General features: G+C 35.7%; 1 protein-coding gene and 1 long non-coding RNA gene across 10 annotated transcripts in view; both read right to left on the bottom strand.

Moving 5' to 3' along the window:
• Positions 1–9,082, bottom strand: part of PFT1 (phytochrome and flowering time regulatory protein (PFT1)) — a 63,374-nt gene extending 54,292 nt beyond the window's left edge. For 3 of the 9 annotated variants that reach the window (XR_016045555.1, XM_088853285.1, XM_088853287.1), the window contains exons 1-7: positions 8,918–9,082; positions 7,935–7,965; positions 6,808–6,871; positions 6,338–6,480; positions 4,308–4,438; positions 2,040–2,228; positions 1,861–1,926 (exon numbers count right to left, since the gene is read on the bottom strand). Coding sequence is in view for 6 of the 9 variants with exons in the window: in XM_088853285.1 (XP_088709411.1) it covers positions 1,861–1,926; positions 2,040–2,216 (243 nt within the window). In the remaining 3 variants the exon portion in view is untranslated. Of the gene's footprint in view, positions 1–1,794; positions 1,927–2,039; positions 2,229–4,307; positions 4,439–6,337; positions 6,481–6,807; positions 6,872–7,934; positions 7,966–8,917 lie in introns of all 9 variants that reach the window. The other 6 variants (XR_016045554.1, XM_088853284.1, XM_011624784.3 and 3 more) reach the window with 3 other exon arrangements.
• On the bottom strand, positions 6,039–6,359 carry LOC148779414 (uncharacterized). Its single transcript, XR_016045556.1, has 2 exons — positions 6,298–6,359; positions 6,039–6,162 (listed from the first exon to the last, which is right to left on the bottom strand). It is a non-coding gene; the product is annotated as an uncharacterized LOC148779414 (long non-coding RNA).
• Positions 9,083–19,814: the final 10,732 nt, after the last annotated feature.

The raw sequence follows: 19,814 nt of genomic DNA, 5'->3' as shown, positions 1-19,814 counted from the left end.
CGAAATTATTCGAGATGTTTCTTTAGTAGCTCAATATCATTTGACCGGGGTTGATACATGTTCAACGCTTCCCACATACCCCAAAGAGAACTGTAATTCTCACTAATACTTTTGTAACCTTGCGATAAACAAAAAATATTCTCATAAAGTTGATAAATTCGAGAATATCAAAAGAGTACACATCATGTACAACCTCACAAACTTTTTTAGCAGTATTAAGAAACATCACATTAGCACTCTGGAACGATTCCATAACCAGGCCACAATATGATAATTCTTCGTAACCCATTCTTCATTCCTGGTATCTGATTCTTTGGGCCTATTTTCAGACAAAAACTTCATCTTACCCTTGGCACCAAGAAACACTTTTATTGACTGAGATGTGAGGTAATGAACCCATTTAACACACAGGTAACTAGAATTCCAATCTGTAATTGGTACTGGAAATTCCAGGCTTACTTTCACGAGCCATGACTAAGATGAAGACAAATAAGGAGAATATGCCATACTATAGCAGGCCAAATACTCCTGGAAACCTTAAATCACTCTATTGAATCTTATAAACCCAATAGCATAAACAGCAGGTTATGGGGAGAAATACTAATTATTTGGATGTAGACAGGCACATCTCCCCGCTAGAACTCTTGCACAAACTTCCACAGCCTTTCTATAGCATCAGCCACAAACTTTGACATATGTCAATCACTATTCCTCTCAAATTTCATGTCCATGTGAGGAAACATTAGCAGTCGTAACAGAAAATACAGATAACCATATTGGCTCTACACACAAAAGAGAAGAAAAATGAAGTGCCCCTTGGTGAACTCATAACAGGCAGAATTAGTCCCCCCCCCGTTTTTGTTTTATTTCCTTTTAATTAAAAAAGACAAAAAGGAGAATAATTCATATCTATGGATCCGATTGCCCCGATAACACGTTAGAAATATAATACTAAACGGAAAGAATAGAGAGATGAGAGGAAGAAGTGAGAAAGAAGTCCTGGAGAGACAGAAAGATGGAGAGACAAGGTAACAAGATGAAGAGAGGTTGCTGGGGGCAGTCCTATTAGGGTTTCATAGCCTCCACGCCCCTCTCTATCATATTTATAAAGAGATCTAATGTACAAATTGCAGCAATACCCTTATTTACTACAATACGATCATTAAGTATAAAAAAAATACAAGAATGCCCTGTTGGCCCACAAACAAGACAAATAAAAAACCTAATCTTCAACACAGTTCAAGTGCATCCATCTTCAATTGTCATGTCCTTGTAATGCATCATTTTTATCAGAAACTTAGAATAAAAATAAGACTTTGAAGATCACTCAAATAAGACTACGAAGATCACTCACCATACATCTATCTGAGGCTCAAGATAAGCATGTTTTCCTTTAGGTTAAAGAGAGATATTAGAATAGAGAGAGATCGGCATCCCAAATTTTTGCCAACCCCAAATAGTTGGGAAAAGGCTCTCATGATGATGATCGGCATTCCAAATTTTTAGGCCTTAGGTGGAACACAATTTGGACAAGGGGATGGTCTTATGATTCGAAATTGCTCTACTTCAAAACAGAAGATGACTTATGCTAATGAAAATTCAAGAAGATAGCATCCAGCACATCACAGGATCATTATGACAAACAAATGTGCATCACATGTGCCTATAACCAGCAAAAAACTAAAATGGCTTTATATATTTTATATACAAACAACACTTATCAGAAATCAAACACACTAGAAGTTAAAGAACCAAACCAAAACTAAGCCATGAAATAGAAAATGTTGTGCATACCGCATTATATATGGCCCTTAGAACCAAACCAAAACTAAGCCATGAAATAGAAAACGTTGTGCATACCGCATTATATATAGCCCTTAGCTTTGGGAGATTCTTTGGAGAGATCACTGACAAGGATACAGAATACTGCATTCAAAAAATACAGTTCAGGATATCAATGGTAAAAAGTGGTAAGAAAACAAAGACATACATGCCTAGGATTCGAGGAAAAAAGTTTTATATATACAGCATATGGATACCTGAGAAAATGCTTTTGCCACTGTCTCAGCATCAGCAAGATAAATTTCCTTTTGGCCATCGGAACTTCCATTTTGATCCAAACTTTTAGGTAGTTGAGGTACAGGAGTTGGCAAGGCATGGGGGTTGCTAGCAGCAACCAGAATACAATGTTTATGTCCCTCTAAACTTTGTGTCATATTGGAGCAAATCTATGCCATGTCGCAAGGCGAAATGTTAAAATATATAGACTTATGCAAATTAAAAAGACTGTCAATCAAAGCCCAAATAACAAAGTACACTTTTCACAAGACTTTAATCCATTCTAATGACCACATTATAACCCCTTTTTTAACTCAAGGGCTCCAATATTATATCGAATTTATTTAGGATTTCAAATACACAGTACATAGTCGCATTTCTAAAACATCAGAAAGACGAATTTGCAACATTTCAGCAATTCGGGCCTTTGATAGCAGCAGTTCTGTAGAAGCATAGATACAGAGAACAAAAACTTATTTGCATTCAATCTTCAATGAGTTATAAACGAACTATATGATCTACCAAAAAGAAAACTATAGTAAATGAATGAGAGAAAAAGAGAAGCTGCTTATATTAACAAGAGTAAAAGCATCTTCTCTCAAAAAAAAAGAATAAAAGCATGCACGAACATTAAACAAGAACATGATGCACCATGAAATTATGTATATACAATGTTGCTCCCTCTAAAAATAGATAATTTAGTGTAGATTTCGCATATTCATAACTTTGAGACCAAGAAAGTGACATGTCGTTTCTAGCTCACCTTGTTGAGAAGACATGTGAAATGATGTTACTCTTCATATACATTTTACTAATGCCATTTTCCATATCTTCCTTACAATATGACAAAACAAATTCATATTTTCTTCATCCATGGATGCAATTTACTTTACTGTCACAATGCAAGTTCACATCCCATTTATTCAAGTCACAGAGCTATTTCACAAGAACATGCATGAACCAATGGTGGAGCATGGTCTATTAGGCAACCTGATCAATTGGCATCTAAATATGTTGCAATAAGAGAAGTACCTATCACTGCCATAAGAACTAAATTTCCATTGCTTCTTAAAATATTGAAGCACGTAACAGACTTTTCTCCAAATATACTGCTCTTAGTAGGACGAACCAAATTACTAAGCCAACTCTACACACAAATCTGGTACCATGATAGCGTATAAATTAAAATCCAAACCTAGCCAGAGGTGGAGCACAGTCAACCGGGCGAGCCCATTTGTCATCAGATACAGTGCAATAAGAGAACTTCTAAATCATTCCATTAGAAATAAGTTTTCCCAATCATTTTTTATAATATCGATGTATGCAACAACCTATTTCCAAATGTGGTCCACCATTTGGGCACCAACCTCATGATTAACCCAACCTTATATCTAAATCTCGCCTCACGATTGTCATGTATGTTACGATCCCATCTAATAGTGGCATCAGACTAGAGTCCTCTGGTAAATCATGTATGCAACTAATAATGTCGCAACAATCATGCTGCTCCAGAGGAAATAAGGTCGCAATAATGATGTCACTCCGCAATAACAATGTTACTCCGCAAGGATTCAGAAGGTTTAATAATTTTACAGTAATTTACTCATTGCTTTTGATATTATCTAATTATTCAATGAACTGGTGGCATTAATGATGCTCTCAGGGGTTACGAACCTAAGGACTCTTAACTTTATGTGACAAAAATGCGGTTTCCCGATTTTCCTGATAAGGGTCAAAGCAGGGGAACCCAGGTTGCCTTACCGTTATGCCATCATAGAAGTTAGCGAAGAGTGCCACTCATCCATCATCTTTTACAAAAGAAAAGAAAGGGACCTTTCCATCTCGATTTTTCAGACACAATAAGAGCGCCACACCTATAGCATACTTAACCCATCCAAGAAGTCAACGCAAACAAAGCCTTAAGCTCTAAACCAGTTTTCTTATATGTTCCAGGATTCCTCTAGTGAACCTCTTTGATTCAACTAAAAGACATCGCTACTCCATAGGAAACGAAGAAGATTTAGCTCTTAATTTTCAATTACAAACATGCACATGACAAGACCTATAATATCAAGTCACATCCAAAACACGACTAAGACCACTATCAGATTAATCAAGCTTCAAACATTATAATGAAGATACTTTTGAGATTTAACATATAAGAGATCCATATTTTGGAAATATAAGTTAAAAGAACATTACAAATTTCTCATTTAAAAGGAAAGAAGAGAGAGAGAGAGAGAGTATACCCATAGAGCTTCAGAAAGCCCTTCCCCAATAGCTGCTTCACCAAAACCACCACCAGAAAATGATATAGATGATAACCATCGAAGAAACAAATCCAAATTTCTGGTCCAACCACTTCTCTGTAGCAAGCAATCTGCAATTGAATACAGCAATGATTGGCAGAAACATAAAGGATGAGTTACAATGAAATTTTCATAAAGATAAAGCCAAAAGTGTCCATGTAGATAAGTGTGCTCTGACAGAAATGGCAAAACAATCACATGGTATCTATGACCGGTTAAAAACAGCCCTCAACTGGCCCTTTCCATCTTAAAAGAGAACATTTGAACTGCTAGGCTTTTAAAAACCAATTCAAGTATTAGAGGATTTAACTGAAAAGCTCAGACAAACTGGCTGGGACATGAAGAACAAATCCCATCATAAAGAAAGAACTGGGGAAGAGTGGACCAGCCAGTTCCTGAAGGACCTATCAAACCAGCTGATCAGACTAGTCAGGCCATTTGACGTCTAAGCTAACCAGTTCTTAAGTTTGATTAGTTTATAGACTAAATAGGACTAGTATGGGACTCATTTCTATCCACACTGGCTGATCTTTGGTCATGACTTATCACATTGGTTAAAACAATCTGTCCATGCGAAGGGAAATGCAGGGAAAATGCAGACCAAAACAATCAGGCAGCAAAACCGGAGCCTTTTTTTGTTGGATGTTGCCACTAAACATGAATATTTATAATCTTTTATACAATGTAGCAAAGAAATATCAATCATTGCATATACCATCCAATGTTATAAAAACAGAATACATATTCATAACATATAAAATGGAGCATATAATATATGAATCACATAGCTGACTTGAATTACATAACTGGTTTAAGTCAAAATACTGCAGACATGGCATATCGACATTCCTATTCCAACCAAGCAATAAGATATGCAGCTCATCAAAAGTCCACTGCATGCCCTCTTAAGTGCTCCCATGAGGGAAAATCATTACCATTTTCAACAATTTTATCACCATTTTCAACAATTTTACACAATTCTCGAGAAGTTTATATTAGCATGAAATCCTAGCATATGACAAATTGCATAGGCTACAAAGACAATGTAACCTAGTTAATCTCGAGACTACAGCCCAAGAAAGTGCCCTAAGGCCCCAAAAACCATGTCAGATTACAGATGCTTGAACATTAACAAGACTCTGTGAAATACATTTCTAGCTTTTTGGCCAGAATGGCCTCAGGATTGAATAACAATCAAATGAACCAACTAAAACCCTGATAAATTTGAAGATGCACCAGTAGACAAGGAAAAGGAACTAATGTAGCAGGACCTACTCACAACATTTAGATTGTCCCTCATGACTAGCATGAGAGAAAATAGAGAAGAATACAGTGTCTGCCTTTTAAGCCAGCCGATTTAGAAATAGGTAGAGAATGCTCCACCATCATCCTGAGAAGCAAGACAAAGGAAGCTCGCTGTAAAAGGATCACCCCCATCATCACCAACAACCGCACAAAAGCTAAGCACATCAAATGTACTCTTAAAGAACACGTCAAAATTGAGCATAACGTATTCAGATGATTCCTTGGTCCTAATCAACTATGAAATAGGTCAAATCCCATGCATGAACCCTCCCCAGTGTACCAATGGGTACCTAAAATGTATTGCACATCAATTCCAACTGACATCACAGTGTCCAAGGTCTTCTCATGCCCCCCTCGATATCATCATTTTCTCCTCTTTGAAAGTTCCATGAAAAATGGAAAAAGCAACATAATCTGCACCATTACATGGTCAGACAGAGTACAAGCACCACACCATAATGAAACATGGGAACACTTGAGAGACCCACTCCTATACCAGAAAGAAAAAAAAAGATGGAGCATTCAAAATATAATGTACAGTATCCTAATTTTGGTTACACAATGGACATCTATTCAAAAGTTAGAAGCTGCATTGGTGAAGGTGTTCTCATGAAAGAATGCAAACCTCCAATATTAGCCAAAAGAAGTCGCTACTCAAGGGTTACCTGGTACATCCACACCCTATAGAACGAAACCATTGCCCCAGCCAAACGTAAAAGATAGAAAGATTTATTCAGAAATACCCTTGTTACTCCTGCATTTCCGCTCCTACATCGTAAAGTGTCTCTCAAAATTCATCTTGAGGAAGCTGCAAAGGAGATTACAAGACAAATTGCCCTGGAGTCATCAACCAAGACAAGTATGTAGTGCACAACTAATTCATATTCTTTCTTGTGGGGATGAATCCATAACCCAATCTTAGACGACTTCCTTTCTTCTAATGCCATTTTGAAAGGTAAAGCAATATATGAGCTTAATTCCTTGATAATTAGGTTGAGAGCAAATTAGCCATGAAAAGCACACCAGTTTGAAAGCCACATTATATTAAAACCAATGCAATTTTAAGCATTTAAATAACTAGAAAAAAGGGAAGCACTATGAGCTATTGATAGAATAATTATGGGAAGACTGGTACCACTGTAAGGTCCATGAGAGTAGAACATAATCAAGGCGAATTCAACATTTGCCCCTGGAAGCTTCTGCACTCCGAAAAAAAAAGAAAAAAAAAAACATATAAGCTGAAAAAAGGGATATAGTGCCTAAAAAGAACCACCATTATGCCTGAAAATATCAGAAAGTGAACAACAAAGTACACAGAACAGCCCCATATCACATTACAGTTACTCCAAATTCAGCTTAGAGATCTATAAATCATAAATTCATAATAAATATAGTAAAAGTTCACAATCATCGAAGTCTCATAGGCTCAGTCAAGCAGTATTAATTGTTAAGGCACTAAGTGAAAGTTTTACTACAAGAATATCACATGATGGAAAAAATGTTTCTCAAAAATAGCATATACGAACAACTTATAAACCCACTCAGTTGCCCATTCAAGAATGAAGCAATAAAACCAAAAATACCTTTAGTCATTCCTGCCCCTGTCTTTTCTCGGGATCAAGGATCATGAACAGAGAAACACATGACAAATCTAATCAACAATTTTCAAAATTTTCAGGGGCATGGTCCCCTGATTGCACAACATACATCATAAAAGGTTAACATCAACATTCGCAGCTGTTGCTTAAAAGAACCCAAGGAAAACAATAATTCAAAAAGAGTGATTTATTCTGATAAATGTGTCATTCAGATGACAAAACTATCTTCCACCATTTGTTCATTAGAAATGCAATAAGCTTGCCAATGTATTACTTCATACAGAATATGGGATATGATAGCTCAGATAACCAGGAGAGTGTATAATTTATGACTTTCGTTTTTTTTGAAAGCCAATTTATGAAAGCGTTTTTCAAAATGGTAAAGAACTATATCATTCTATAACAATACATTTTTACTAAATAAGCATCCAGCAACCAAGGGAACCACTAACTCTGTGCTTTCAGTAGAACAAGCATTGCAACCATAACAAGATAACTTATGATTTAAACAACTTACACATGCAAACATTAGGAATTATGCCCCACTTGTTTCATACAAAAGACATATTTGCTTCAAAGCAATAGGTGACATAATAAACACCATAGTGCAATCAGTGACAGGATTAACAGACAATCTAGTGGAATCATCAGACTTAAAAAGTACCTGTCCTGACAAGTCACTTCCATAGAAAACCCTGAGCAAAGACAAATAAACAGTCAAGAATTTAACAAGCGACCACAAAGGATACTACTTAGTGCAAAAGAACTAATACAATACTAAAGCATAACCCACAAAACAAAGCAATTACAGATAGTAATATCATTCACAATAATCATAATCATTGCACACATTTAGAGAACCCATAAAAATAAATATCATAATAGATGAAGAGCAAAAAAGTTCTCAATAGGGACACACGAAAAATCAAAGACACACAAAGATATATACATAGGCCCTTAAAAAAAAATATGGATCATCAACAGAGACGAGCAAGAAGTTGCTCACCAAGTGCTTGCACGTTTCTCTGGTCCACAATTAAGTGGGCAGTTCAATCTCCATGATTGCGGAGGATGAGCAATTTAAGTTGTAACCCACTTCTAAAATAAATGAATTTCGAGCGCATAAATATTTGGAAATTCAGAGATTAGTATATAATCCTAATCACACAGGCACTTGTTATTATTATTAGTTAGGTCTTGTGCCAAATTCCATGTGCATAAACGCAATGTCTTTCCTCTCATATCATCTCCAACGACAGGTGCTCCCTCAATTAGTCCCCTGAAAGTTTACCAATCCTCACTACGTGCTTCTACATCTAAAAAGAAAGAAATGCTCTAAAAATCTCAATTTAAACGATAGTTTTTGAAATTTGGTAAGGAAAATCTGCCAACAAACATTTCACAAGAATTCAGTACTCAACAAACAAACGGCCAATTCAAATTCCAAGAAAATGGAAACCAAATTCAAAAAATGAGCCATGGGAGAAGGGAATTGCCCCAGGCACCCATTTCATGAAATCAGGTCGTACAGGTTGGTAAAACTAAAGACACCAACGATTAAAGGCGTTTATCTGAAAGAAAGGGGTACTGTAGAGAGAGAAGAGACAGAGAGAGAGGGAGAGAAAACACAGAGAGCAGAGCAGTCACCTGATAATCTTCTCAAGAATTTCAGATTGAATGGAAGGCCAAAATGGACCCATGGCTGCTGTTCCCTCCACAATCACGACCAACTGCTTCTCCGCCATTGTTGTGTTAGAGAGAAAGAGGAGCACAGAAGAGTGTCGGAGAGGGAGAGAGAAAGAGAGGACTCTCAAATGCAGACAAAGCAGTCAGATTATTTAAATTTGCGCTGAGATTTTTTTCTCAACTTTAAATGTCGATAATTTCTGCACTACCCACACCAAATTAAGTTCATGCAGATGCAGTGCATCAGAAAGAATGAGAGAGTAAGAGAGAGAAAGAGAGGGCATGCGCTAGGTGAGAGAGAGAGAAAGAGAGGGCATGCGCTAGGTGAGAGAGAGAGAAAGAGAGGGCATGCGCAATTGGTGAGAGAGAGAGAACGAGAACAAAGCACATATTGAGAGAGTGAAATACTCTTAAGACCCGGATAATCATATTATATATTGAAACTGTTTACTTTCTATACAAGTCGTTTACAATTACTTATAACCATATTACTTATAACCATTTGATATGAAATTTAATAGTTTGGATGTGTCATAAAGTTTAAAAAAAAAAAATTTTGAAGTTTAAGCTTGCTCAATGGAATAATTGCAACCATTCAATTTAACTTCCAATAGTCAAGGTTAATGTGACCGTATTAAAGGTAAATAGTATCATTCTATACTTTCTCTTAGCTTGGGGCTATGACCTTAAATTTTGGAGATTAATTTTAATAAAAAATTATTTTCTAATTGTATACTTGAAGCATTTGAAAAACACAATGCCTCAAAATTAAATAGAAACTGTCCAATTTCTAGAAGGTGAGATCTATGGGTTAGAAAATTCAATTATGTTGTGTTAAAAAACTCAAATTTTAATTATTTTTTATTTTTTTAAATAATCATTTAGTGATTTTAAGATAGTTACCAAATTTTCATATTAAAAAAAATCCTAGGACATATGAGTTGGACAAATAGTGAAATATACTACCAAAGAGGTAAAGCATATGTGCCCAATAGAAATAACTTATCGACAGAAGCAAACAAAAGATAGATGTAACTGCAAAAGTAGAAGAAACTTATAATCTTTCCATTTTAATTTGGAATGCGAATTCACAAAATTTAAGATCTACGAAATTTAAGAACTATGTGACCAAAACCAAGTGCCACAAAGGTTAAATCTGGTTGCTAAATATACAACAAGGAGAGGCAAATTTATTAAAAAAAAAACTTTATTTTTGAAATTAAAAAGTAGTCATCTGTATTGCATATTTTACATTCATGTAACGTATTTTATTTTAATTTTATTTGTTCTTGGATTATCTTCCTGAATCTTTCAATTCTCATGTATTATCAACATAGGATATCTAAAATAATGTGTTTTAGGTTCTTCTTGGTCAGTCTTAACTAATTCCTTATTTCTATTCATATTATTACCAAACCTGCATTCTATATATTTATACAACGAGTTACTTATTAAGAACACTCTAGCATGAGAGTATAAAATTGGATCAAGATTCATGAAATAGATATGGCTAAAGTTCTACGCTGGCTACTAACATAACACAACTGTCCTCCTTTCTCCGGTCTCAAGACCGGCATGATTGGCTTGGGACTGGCAATGACAGAGTCAAAAGAAAAAAGATAAAAAGAGATAAGAGACATTTTTTTAAAAAAAAAGTGGGACTTAAGTGTAAAGTTAGTAAAATTGCACGAAACAATTACATCTTATAAAAGGTACATGAATGAAGTCTAATAAACCAAATATAATTGCATTGATATATATCAAAATTTGAACAATGACGCATATTTTCTATAACATGAACATCTACTTTTAAGTTTTGAAGCATAATATGTAAATAATATAGAAAAAAAAAATCTAATGGTAGATATTACTAATATATTGTAGAACTCAAATGTAGACATCTACATGTGCCACGTCCAATAATTGAAAACCATGAAAATTTAGAATAAAAAATGTAAAAAGATTCTAGAACTTGTATTTTTTTTCTAATAGATACAACCTTTTTATTTTAAAAGCTTAATAAATTATAATATATATTGCTGTGCATAAATGTTTCAGAAATTCATTAGTTTTTTGTTTTTTTGGGTAAATAAATTCATTAGTTATAGAAGCATAAAAAATCTAATTCCAATCTATTAGCTTATTTAAATCTATACAATAAAATTAAAAAGATTGATAAAAATTAATATATTTTATTTAAATATTGGTCTTGGAGAGAATGTGAGATCGCCCCAATTACTGAAATATCTAAGTCCCTACCTTAATGATATAATTAAATATAAAGAGTGAAAAAAAGAAAAAGAAAAAAAGAGAGCAAATAAGCATGTTAGAATAAAAACTATGATATATACTAATATTGTTGAAATTTGAAAAGAAAGAAATAACAAATAAAAGTTTGGATCAATTACTAATATTAAGAAGAGATTCAACTAAAGGCATGATTTAAAGCAAATAAAAAGACTATTAAGAAATTTACCATTAAAATGAATCTAAATCTTCTTACACTTCACATGTGCACAATCACAATACATCGGTAAAAATTTGATTTTGACATATAAGAATTAAAAAAAAAATTTAAAAAGAATATTTATGATGCAGGGAGTTTCTTTTTTCAAAAAAAGAGCCCGAACTTAATTGGTTAGTAATTGATAATTTACAACGCTACATCCTAGGCTCAACTCTTACCAAGGTATGAGCCTTCTCCCCACTTGCTCACCCAAAAAATATTTCTTTCATACCTCTCTCTGTCTCATGCACCCTCCTCTCTCGTATGTCTCCCCTTTTCTCACGCCCCCATTCTATGTCTCATGCCCCTGCCCAGCCCTTCCCCCAAAATCTTCTTTTCATCATATGTTTTTATTTTCTTGAAGACATTTGAAAATTTTTAAAAAAAAAGTTTCCTTAAATTTTCTCTCTCTATGTGGGTGTTTCTCTCTCTATTGGGTATTTCTTTAGTATAGTTTACTTATTTAATGATATATAAATAAGATAAAGGTATATATCATCTTTATCTAAAATTAGAAGGAAAAATTACATATGTATCTAAGATAAATCTTCAATGATTTCTTTCTATTCTCTCTCTCTTAAATTGGATTAGGCGGAAAGCTATTAAGGGGGTATGGGAGAGTATCATAAATTTCCACTATGATTTAGAAAGAGTTTGCCTTGAGGATTTAGAAAATCTATTAATGGAGCCTATATAATATAATATTTTAAAGCCCATGATTTCCATCATCATATCTATCACAATAGAGATTTACTAAATTTTCTTTCCTATTAATTTAGGAAATATAAATGTTTATATCAATTTTCAATAAATTAATTAACATACATTGTTTCTAAAGAGTAATTATTTTATTTTAAGACCTTTTATTTTTAGGACATCTACCCTACTTTATCTCTATGTATACAGTCCCCTTTTATTCTCTCGACACGTTTCCACCCCTTAACTTTGGTTTAATAAAATAGTATACATATGAAATTTATGAGATGATTTTTAAATTTTGCAAATAAAAAAGCATTTTTTATTGATTTTCTCAAAAAATAAATACAATTTAGAATTACATAACAAAAAATAAAGCCATCGCCATCACCATGAAAGATATATGTGAGCCCTTTAATATATCTAATAAATTAAAATGACATCCGCATATCTCTATATATTATTCGGTCATAATTAATAATTAGATGTGTCGCAAGAATAAAAAGAGACCCTCTCCTTAGAGAAGAACTAGGATAAGCGACCTTAAAAGAGATGGACAGATAAGAGTGTTTATGGAACTCTCAGTTCTCCTAAAATTCCTCCCTTATGTATTTTCTAATTTTTTGCCAAATGAACTAAAATCTTGAAGGAGTTTAGGGTTCGGTTTCGTTTCTTGGTTTTCTGTTGCTGAATTTTTCATGAGATTTTACGTGAGAGATCAGTGAGCAAATATGTCAAATCATCATCCTAAAATTCCATTCTCATAAGGCCTCATTGTGCTAAAATTGCTTCATGTACTTGCCTAGTTTGCATGCCTTAATCTAGTCTCTCTATGCCATAGTACTCTCTCAAGTGCCCAACAAACTTCCTCATTCCCACACGAGGTTGTTTTTGCCCTCCATCTGAGTTAATTTGATATCCTATCACCTTATGTGTGTAATTTAATTATTATGGTGCTCCTCCTCTCATGTGAGTATACTTGATTTCCCAATCTTGCATCAGGAGTGATTTTAACAAAAGGTGTACATAAATCCTTAGAAGTGATTCGGGTATTTTGAGGATCTTGTTTTGATTTTCTATGCCTACTAAGTGCACATATTCGGTATTTAATGTTGTACTAGGAGATTGAGGTTGACATTGTATGTATATAATGTTTATGTTATTCATGAGTATTGTATTTTGAGAGCAAACAAGTATTGAAATATTTTATGTAATGAGTGTTATATTTGTAATTTGTGACTCAATCTCCTTTATCACTTGTGTGAGAGTTGTCGAAAGACCAACTAAAGTCTTATATTTGTAATGTGCAATTTGAGTGATTGTAATTGTGGGGCTTTTTTTGAGATAGGTGTAACTCTAATTGTACTGTGATGGTTGTATTTTTCAGTTGAGTAAAGAAAATTTTTGTTTACTTAAACAAAAAAAAAAAAGAAAAAAAAAAAATTTGTTTGTATCACCCTTCAATGAGGCCTATGTACACTGCAATAGGGTCCGTATATGGAAAGCTAACTAAATATTTGTATTCATTGTGGGTCCTTTTGTTGCTTATTTTCGCCTGCTCCTTTTGTTGCTTTTCTCCCTTCCCCAAGCTAGGCTTTATGTGAAGCCATTGGGAGTTGTTGGCTAAATTAAGTAGCTTGTAATTTGTTGTGTTGGGCTTTTTAGCCCTAGAACCATTAATCTCATTCTGTATATATTTTTGTTTAGAACATTGGATTGATTTTCATGCATTACATATCTTGTGTCTTTCTTTCTTTTTTGCTGTTTTCTTATTTTATTTTTTAATGTAAGGTTTGGATGAGTAATTACCCGCACGAGTACATATTTTAGGATCAAATTCTAAGGAGCAACTGGCAGTTTAAGGTCTCACATCATCGATTGTGTCCATCACCGCAAAGTTTTATAAAGTATTTCCTAGGGTCACTTATAATCATTGTTAGAAAAATTGGACGATCTAACCAGTAACCATCTGGTTGTTGTCGGTTTTGATTTCGAACGGTTTTGGTGATCGGCCAGTGTTTTAAAAAATAATAATATATATAATCTAAAAAATAAAAAATTTGATTTATAATACAATTTTAATATTTTTTATTATTTTTTTGAGTGATGGTGTGGAATTAGGTATTATCTAGTGCTTAACTAGTGCTCAATCTTATTTGCATATCCCCTTCAAGGCCATGTTAGAAATGATTTTATGGGCAAAAAGGGAATAAAAAAAACCATGTTTGTATCATTCCTATACTGGGGGAAAACTCCAAAATCAGATTTTTCCCAAACAAAAGGTGAATGTATGCATGCATGATTATTAGACACTAATACACCTGACTATGGAATCGATATACGGTTTAGGGTTGTCCATCCAAGAGCTTACAACTTGCCATCTAGACTCTTACATCTAAGGGCTCGCTTAATTTCCATGCATGGTAGTGCTCAACCTATTTGCCATTGATAAAGGGCATGGCGTCTTAACCATCTTCCTTTGCTGCAAAGACACTAAGCTCCTACATGATGGATTCCCTTTAACTATACCATTTAAGCTTGAATTTCCCTTGAGCTTCTTGGAAATCATAATTGGACACTTTAAGGCGAGAACCAGATCTCCCACGAATTCTTAACCTTCTTATCATATGCCCAACTCATTAGAGCTTAATATGCTTGTAGACACCTCTCCTCTATGCTTCTGGTAAGCTCGATCCAGTATGCATAGTTGATGATGAAAAGCAAAGCAAAGAGAAGGGACTTCGACCTCTAATAGCAATCCATTATAGATTAGTGAAAAGAGGGTTGCGCCACTATCTGTTTGAACATTAATCTTTAAACCCACATAATTTCCATTGGCCTTCTAACTCATTCTCTTTTAGACTTCGAGACTAATTTTTTAGGGCATTACATAGTGTTTTATTAAATGCTTGAGCTTGGATGTTGGCTTGCCGGTTGTACATAGTGGATTGCTTCCATACTGATTCTTTTTTTCAGAATAGGGAACCATTACTTGAGATGATGATAACCGTGATTCATATCATCAAATAATATGAGCCCAAATGAAATCAACCATGACTTTTTTCATGGCAGTTCTAAGTGGGATTGCTTTTCCCCGTATATAGTAGCAGTCAAAATAAAGGTGTCCACTAGAAGACATTGGCTCGAAGGACCCAATGACACCCATCCTGCATTTGGCAAATGGCCAAAGAGGTAATTGTTGGGTGAAGTGGCTCGGGCAGTTGATGAATTACACCTCGCATTTCTGAGCAAAATCTAGGCTATCATTCACCAGTTGGTGAAGCCTATGATACAGTTTTGTACCTGATTTGTGGAGACTGCATTCCCCTCATGACAAGCACCGCATGAGGCTATTGTATGATTTTTGGTAAAGAACATCATTGATAATGGTGAACCTCATAGCTGGTCTCCGAATAGAGTCTTTTTCTTTCCTCCCTTCAAGGAGTTTCCATATTGAATGAAGTCCTTGTGCGGTTGTCTCCAATTAGAAGGGGAGATTTCCATACATGATATGGCACAAATGTTGATCATAGAGATGTGTTGGAGGTATTTCTTCAACCTTAAGTTCATTTTCGTCTTTCAACTTGGTAGTCAGAGCAAGCATTCTCTTATCTTGCACCCATACTTGTAGTGCTTGAGATGGAGGAAGGATAATTGATAATTGGCTTGGTTGTTTTAACTTTGCAGTACATGACTGAAAGAAACTCGGCTAAAACTGGCGAGGAGGTTGAATGCTTGATGATAATAGGAAAGCAGTTTCTTCTTATGAACCTCGTGAACACTATTAAGTTGGTAGTATACCAACTGTGAGTTCCCATATCCAGAAAGGGACTCTATTCTGAGAGTTCATGACCTTGTGACCAAGGCCTCGTATTAGCCTGATTTCATGTCCATTTCCTTTCAAGGGCAAAGGAACAAGGGAGAATTCTTATCTAGTATTCCAGCCCCTAAAACCCAGGCTTGTGATGATCCATCTAAGTACATCATCTATTTAGGGTGCATATGGATCATCATGTGATCTTCATCCATTGGCGACCTTTCTAGAAGTGGATGAGAGTCCAATAACTCGACTAGAGCTTAACATTTGATAGCTCTCTAAGGCACATTGGTGATATCAAATTCCATCAATAGATAGACCACTTGGCCAATAATCCTGAGAGAATAGGGTGAGTCAGCAAGTATTTGATGGGATCTACTTTTGATTTTTGGATGAGATTAAGAGGTAATGCCTCAGTTTTTGTGCCACAAAGGCGAGGACTAAGCATGTCTTTTCAATGGAAGAGTAGATATATTCAGCCCCCACTATCATATGGCTAAGGTAAGACAGTGCTACATCTATTCCTTCATCGTTTTGTTGAGCCAATAGGGCTCCCAACAATTTTTTTGGGGCTGCCACATATATAAGTGGTCAACCGTTCATTTGAGTAGTTGGTAGTGGTTGCTTCAAAAGGAATTCTTTGACACTATCAAATGCTTTCCAGCAGGCTTCATCCCATTAGAATTAGATCCCACTTTCATCAACATGGAAAATGGTTGGCAACTTCTCAAAAGATTAGATGCAAGCTTTTGGATATAGGCTAATTTGGGTTGCAGGGACCTAAGTTCCCTTAAATTTCATTTGGGGTGGGTGGGGAGGCATCTTACAAATAGCCTTAATTTTCTTGGAATCGATTTCAATGCCCGGATGTCGTAATATGAATCCCATGAATTTCTTAAACCATACACCTAAGGTGCATTTCAATAGTTTCATTTTGAGCTTATGCACTCGTAGTCATTCAAAAATAACCTAGAGATCTTGAAGTTGGTCGTCTCATCTATCAGACATTATGATCAAGTCATCAACATAGTATCTAGTTTTTTGTTGAGAAGCTTGACGAATATAGCAGTCATGGCTCTCTGGTAAGTGGCTCCAGCATCCTTGAGGCCAAAGGGCATGAAGAATAAGCACCTTTAGGTGTCTTGAAGATAGTCAAATATTCTTTTTTCAGGTCCATTGTAATGTAGTTGTGACTCTAGTAGCCCTCCATGAAAGAAAAGATCTTGGACTTTACCGCTAAGCTTATAAGAACCTTAGTGACAGGTAGGGGGAAATCATCTCTAATGCACACCCTGTTCGAGTTGAGAAAGTCAATATATACCCTTATGCCTATTTTTTCTTATGTACAGGCACAATATTGGCCAAGCAAGTCCAATAATGCAACTTCCGGATAAAGATGCATTAAGGAGCCTATCTACCTCAAATTTCAGGGATCAGATATGGGAAAAAATTTTGTTTAGCATTTTTTTTTACAAGTTTCACATCAGGATTGACTGACAGCTTACAAATAGCAACTGTGGGATCCAAGCCGAGCATTTCTTTGTAGGTCTAGGTGAAAATGTTTTTCAATTATCCCAAAGATTGCTTTGTATCTTGCCCTTACCTGCTGAGAGAGGTCGCACTGATAAAGACTAACCTTGAATTGGATTTGTCTCCAAAGTTAATTTCAACCAATTCATCAATTGAAATATGCATCATGTATTCCAGCATCTGGGGTGACAACAACATGTCCGTAATATCAATAGGGGAATTATAATAGTCTCATTCCTCCTTGGAGCGATGAGCCTCTACCAAGTAAGAACTAACCTTATGTCACCAAATGGGTCAATGTCAACCATGACCACAAGTTCATGGTTAAATGGTGCATGTTTTTCCTAGTGGTAAGGGTCACTCTTGGTTTCTCTGAGGAGGGGACCTCTTCTTCAGACTCGATGTCCATTGAGTCGTAGTCTCCCAGGATTTAGTAGGGCTTAATTTTTCCCGTTTTGTCCCTTCAGCTATTGCGTCAAGATGGTTCTAACCTCTAACCAGTGTAACTTTCTCATTTACAACAGCAAAAGTTTTATGCATATTGCCAAGGACCTTCTTCATTACCTTAATGGGAGGTAAAGTAGACTGAAGCGTAAATTTCATCACTTGAGGGGATTTGAAACCTAAACCTATTGATTTGGTTTTTTCCTTGATTGCCTATTTCGCTACTTGGAACGGGGTTACAAGGCCTTTCTCATTTCTTAGACTTTTATTTGTCAAGGGTTCATGGTCCATTTCTTCATGATTTCATGGAGTTCACTGCTATATTGGTGCCATTCAGGTAAAGAGTCCATATCTCTAAAGAACCTGAGAGATCATGATTTTTGAGAAAAGGCGGTTGATTCCTACATAAGGTTTATATAAGTATGGCTTTTTTTTTCTCAATTACCCTGGGAAAACCTCAAGTTAAAGGTATTACCCATTCAGCCTTGTTGAACTCTTAGAAAGGCATATATGATAGCTTTTACAAGGTCTTTGTCGTATTGTTCTAATTCTTCAGTATCTTTTTGGGGGAGAAGTAGCATCGAAGGTTCTTGATGTGGAAAATATACAAATTTGCACTAATGTTTAAGAACAATATTTTCTTTCCTCTTATGTGTACCCATATTAGGAAGGTGGTTCATTATATATGTTAGTTTCTTTAGTAGTACACAACTTTGTAACCCTATAAATTGGGGCTTTTGTTCACATCTTTGACAAGCTGAATAATACATCTTCATGGGGTCTTAAGGCCCAATTATATAGAAATACAGTTTCTTCACATGGTATTAGATCCACTAAAGATCAATTGCATTTGATTCAAGAATTCTCCAACTTCGTCTAATTCAAGATGTCTCCAACTACCAAGCAACCTTCGTCATTTACTGGTTCGATTCATTGGTCATCATTTTTCTGCCCTTGAGACATTGGTGTTCCCCGATCCACTAATGTTATCTTCCGTTACTGTTTCTTTGACCAATAAGAAAGGAAGGACATGAAGATACAGTGCGACGTTCGCAACAAAGCAGATGCATTGGTGTTTTGCTATCCGAATGAGGCCGTCCTCTGCTCCACCTGTGATCAGAGAGTGCATCACAGTAACAAACTCGCCGGCAAACACCATCGTTTCTCTCTCTTCCACCCTTCTTTTGACCAAAGCCCTCGGTGTGACATATGCCAAGGGAGGCAGGCCTTCATTTTTTGCCAAGAAGACCGAGCCAACAAGCCTTCCCTACCGCGCCATCAGGGTTGAGTCGACAGTCGCTTGGTTGTGCTGGACATCGTTGCTGCTTTTGCTACTAGACTTCTTATGGCAGCAGAGGAGGCCGAACACCGGAGAGGTGCTGTGGGAAGGACTCTTTGCCCGGATTCTGCCTGAGGAGAGGCCCATCACCACTTCTTCTTACTGAGCAAAGAAGAACCCATATTTCCTCTCCCACCATTTCTCTCCCAATTGGACTTCCTCTCTTTACTGTGATTTTCCCACTCCCCCTCTCATCTACTATATTTCACTGTTTTCATAAAAATATTACCCATCTTTCTCTCTCTACATTGATATGATATGAAGGCAACAGTCAACTAGTTTTTCTTTCTATTTATAACCTTCTCTCCTTGAGCACATCCCCTCTGGTTCCTCTCAAGGCTTAGCCCCTCCAGACTCTCATATCTTTCTCTTCTCTCTCTAACACTAATGGAAACCCTAGCAGTGGTAGAGGTGTCATAGAACTCGGGGAGTTCTTGATCAAACTAATGGATTGGTTCGTGTGCCTACTGGGCTCTGCCGTGCATAAAGGAATGCAAAGAGAAAAATATAAGAGAGAAAAAGATCC

This window comes from Amborella trichopoda, chromosome 12 (genome assembly GCF_054954075.1).
Source record: "Amborella trichopoda isolate Santa Cruz 75 chromosome 12, AtrichopodaSantaCruz75HAP2 v2.0, whole genome shotgun sequence".
Lineage (NCBI taxonomy): Eukaryota > Viridiplantae > Streptophyta > Magnoliopsida > Amborellales > Amborellaceae > Amborella > Amborella trichopoda.
Note: the sequence above shows the minus strand (reverse complement) of the source record. Positions and strands in the feature narration are given on the sequence as shown.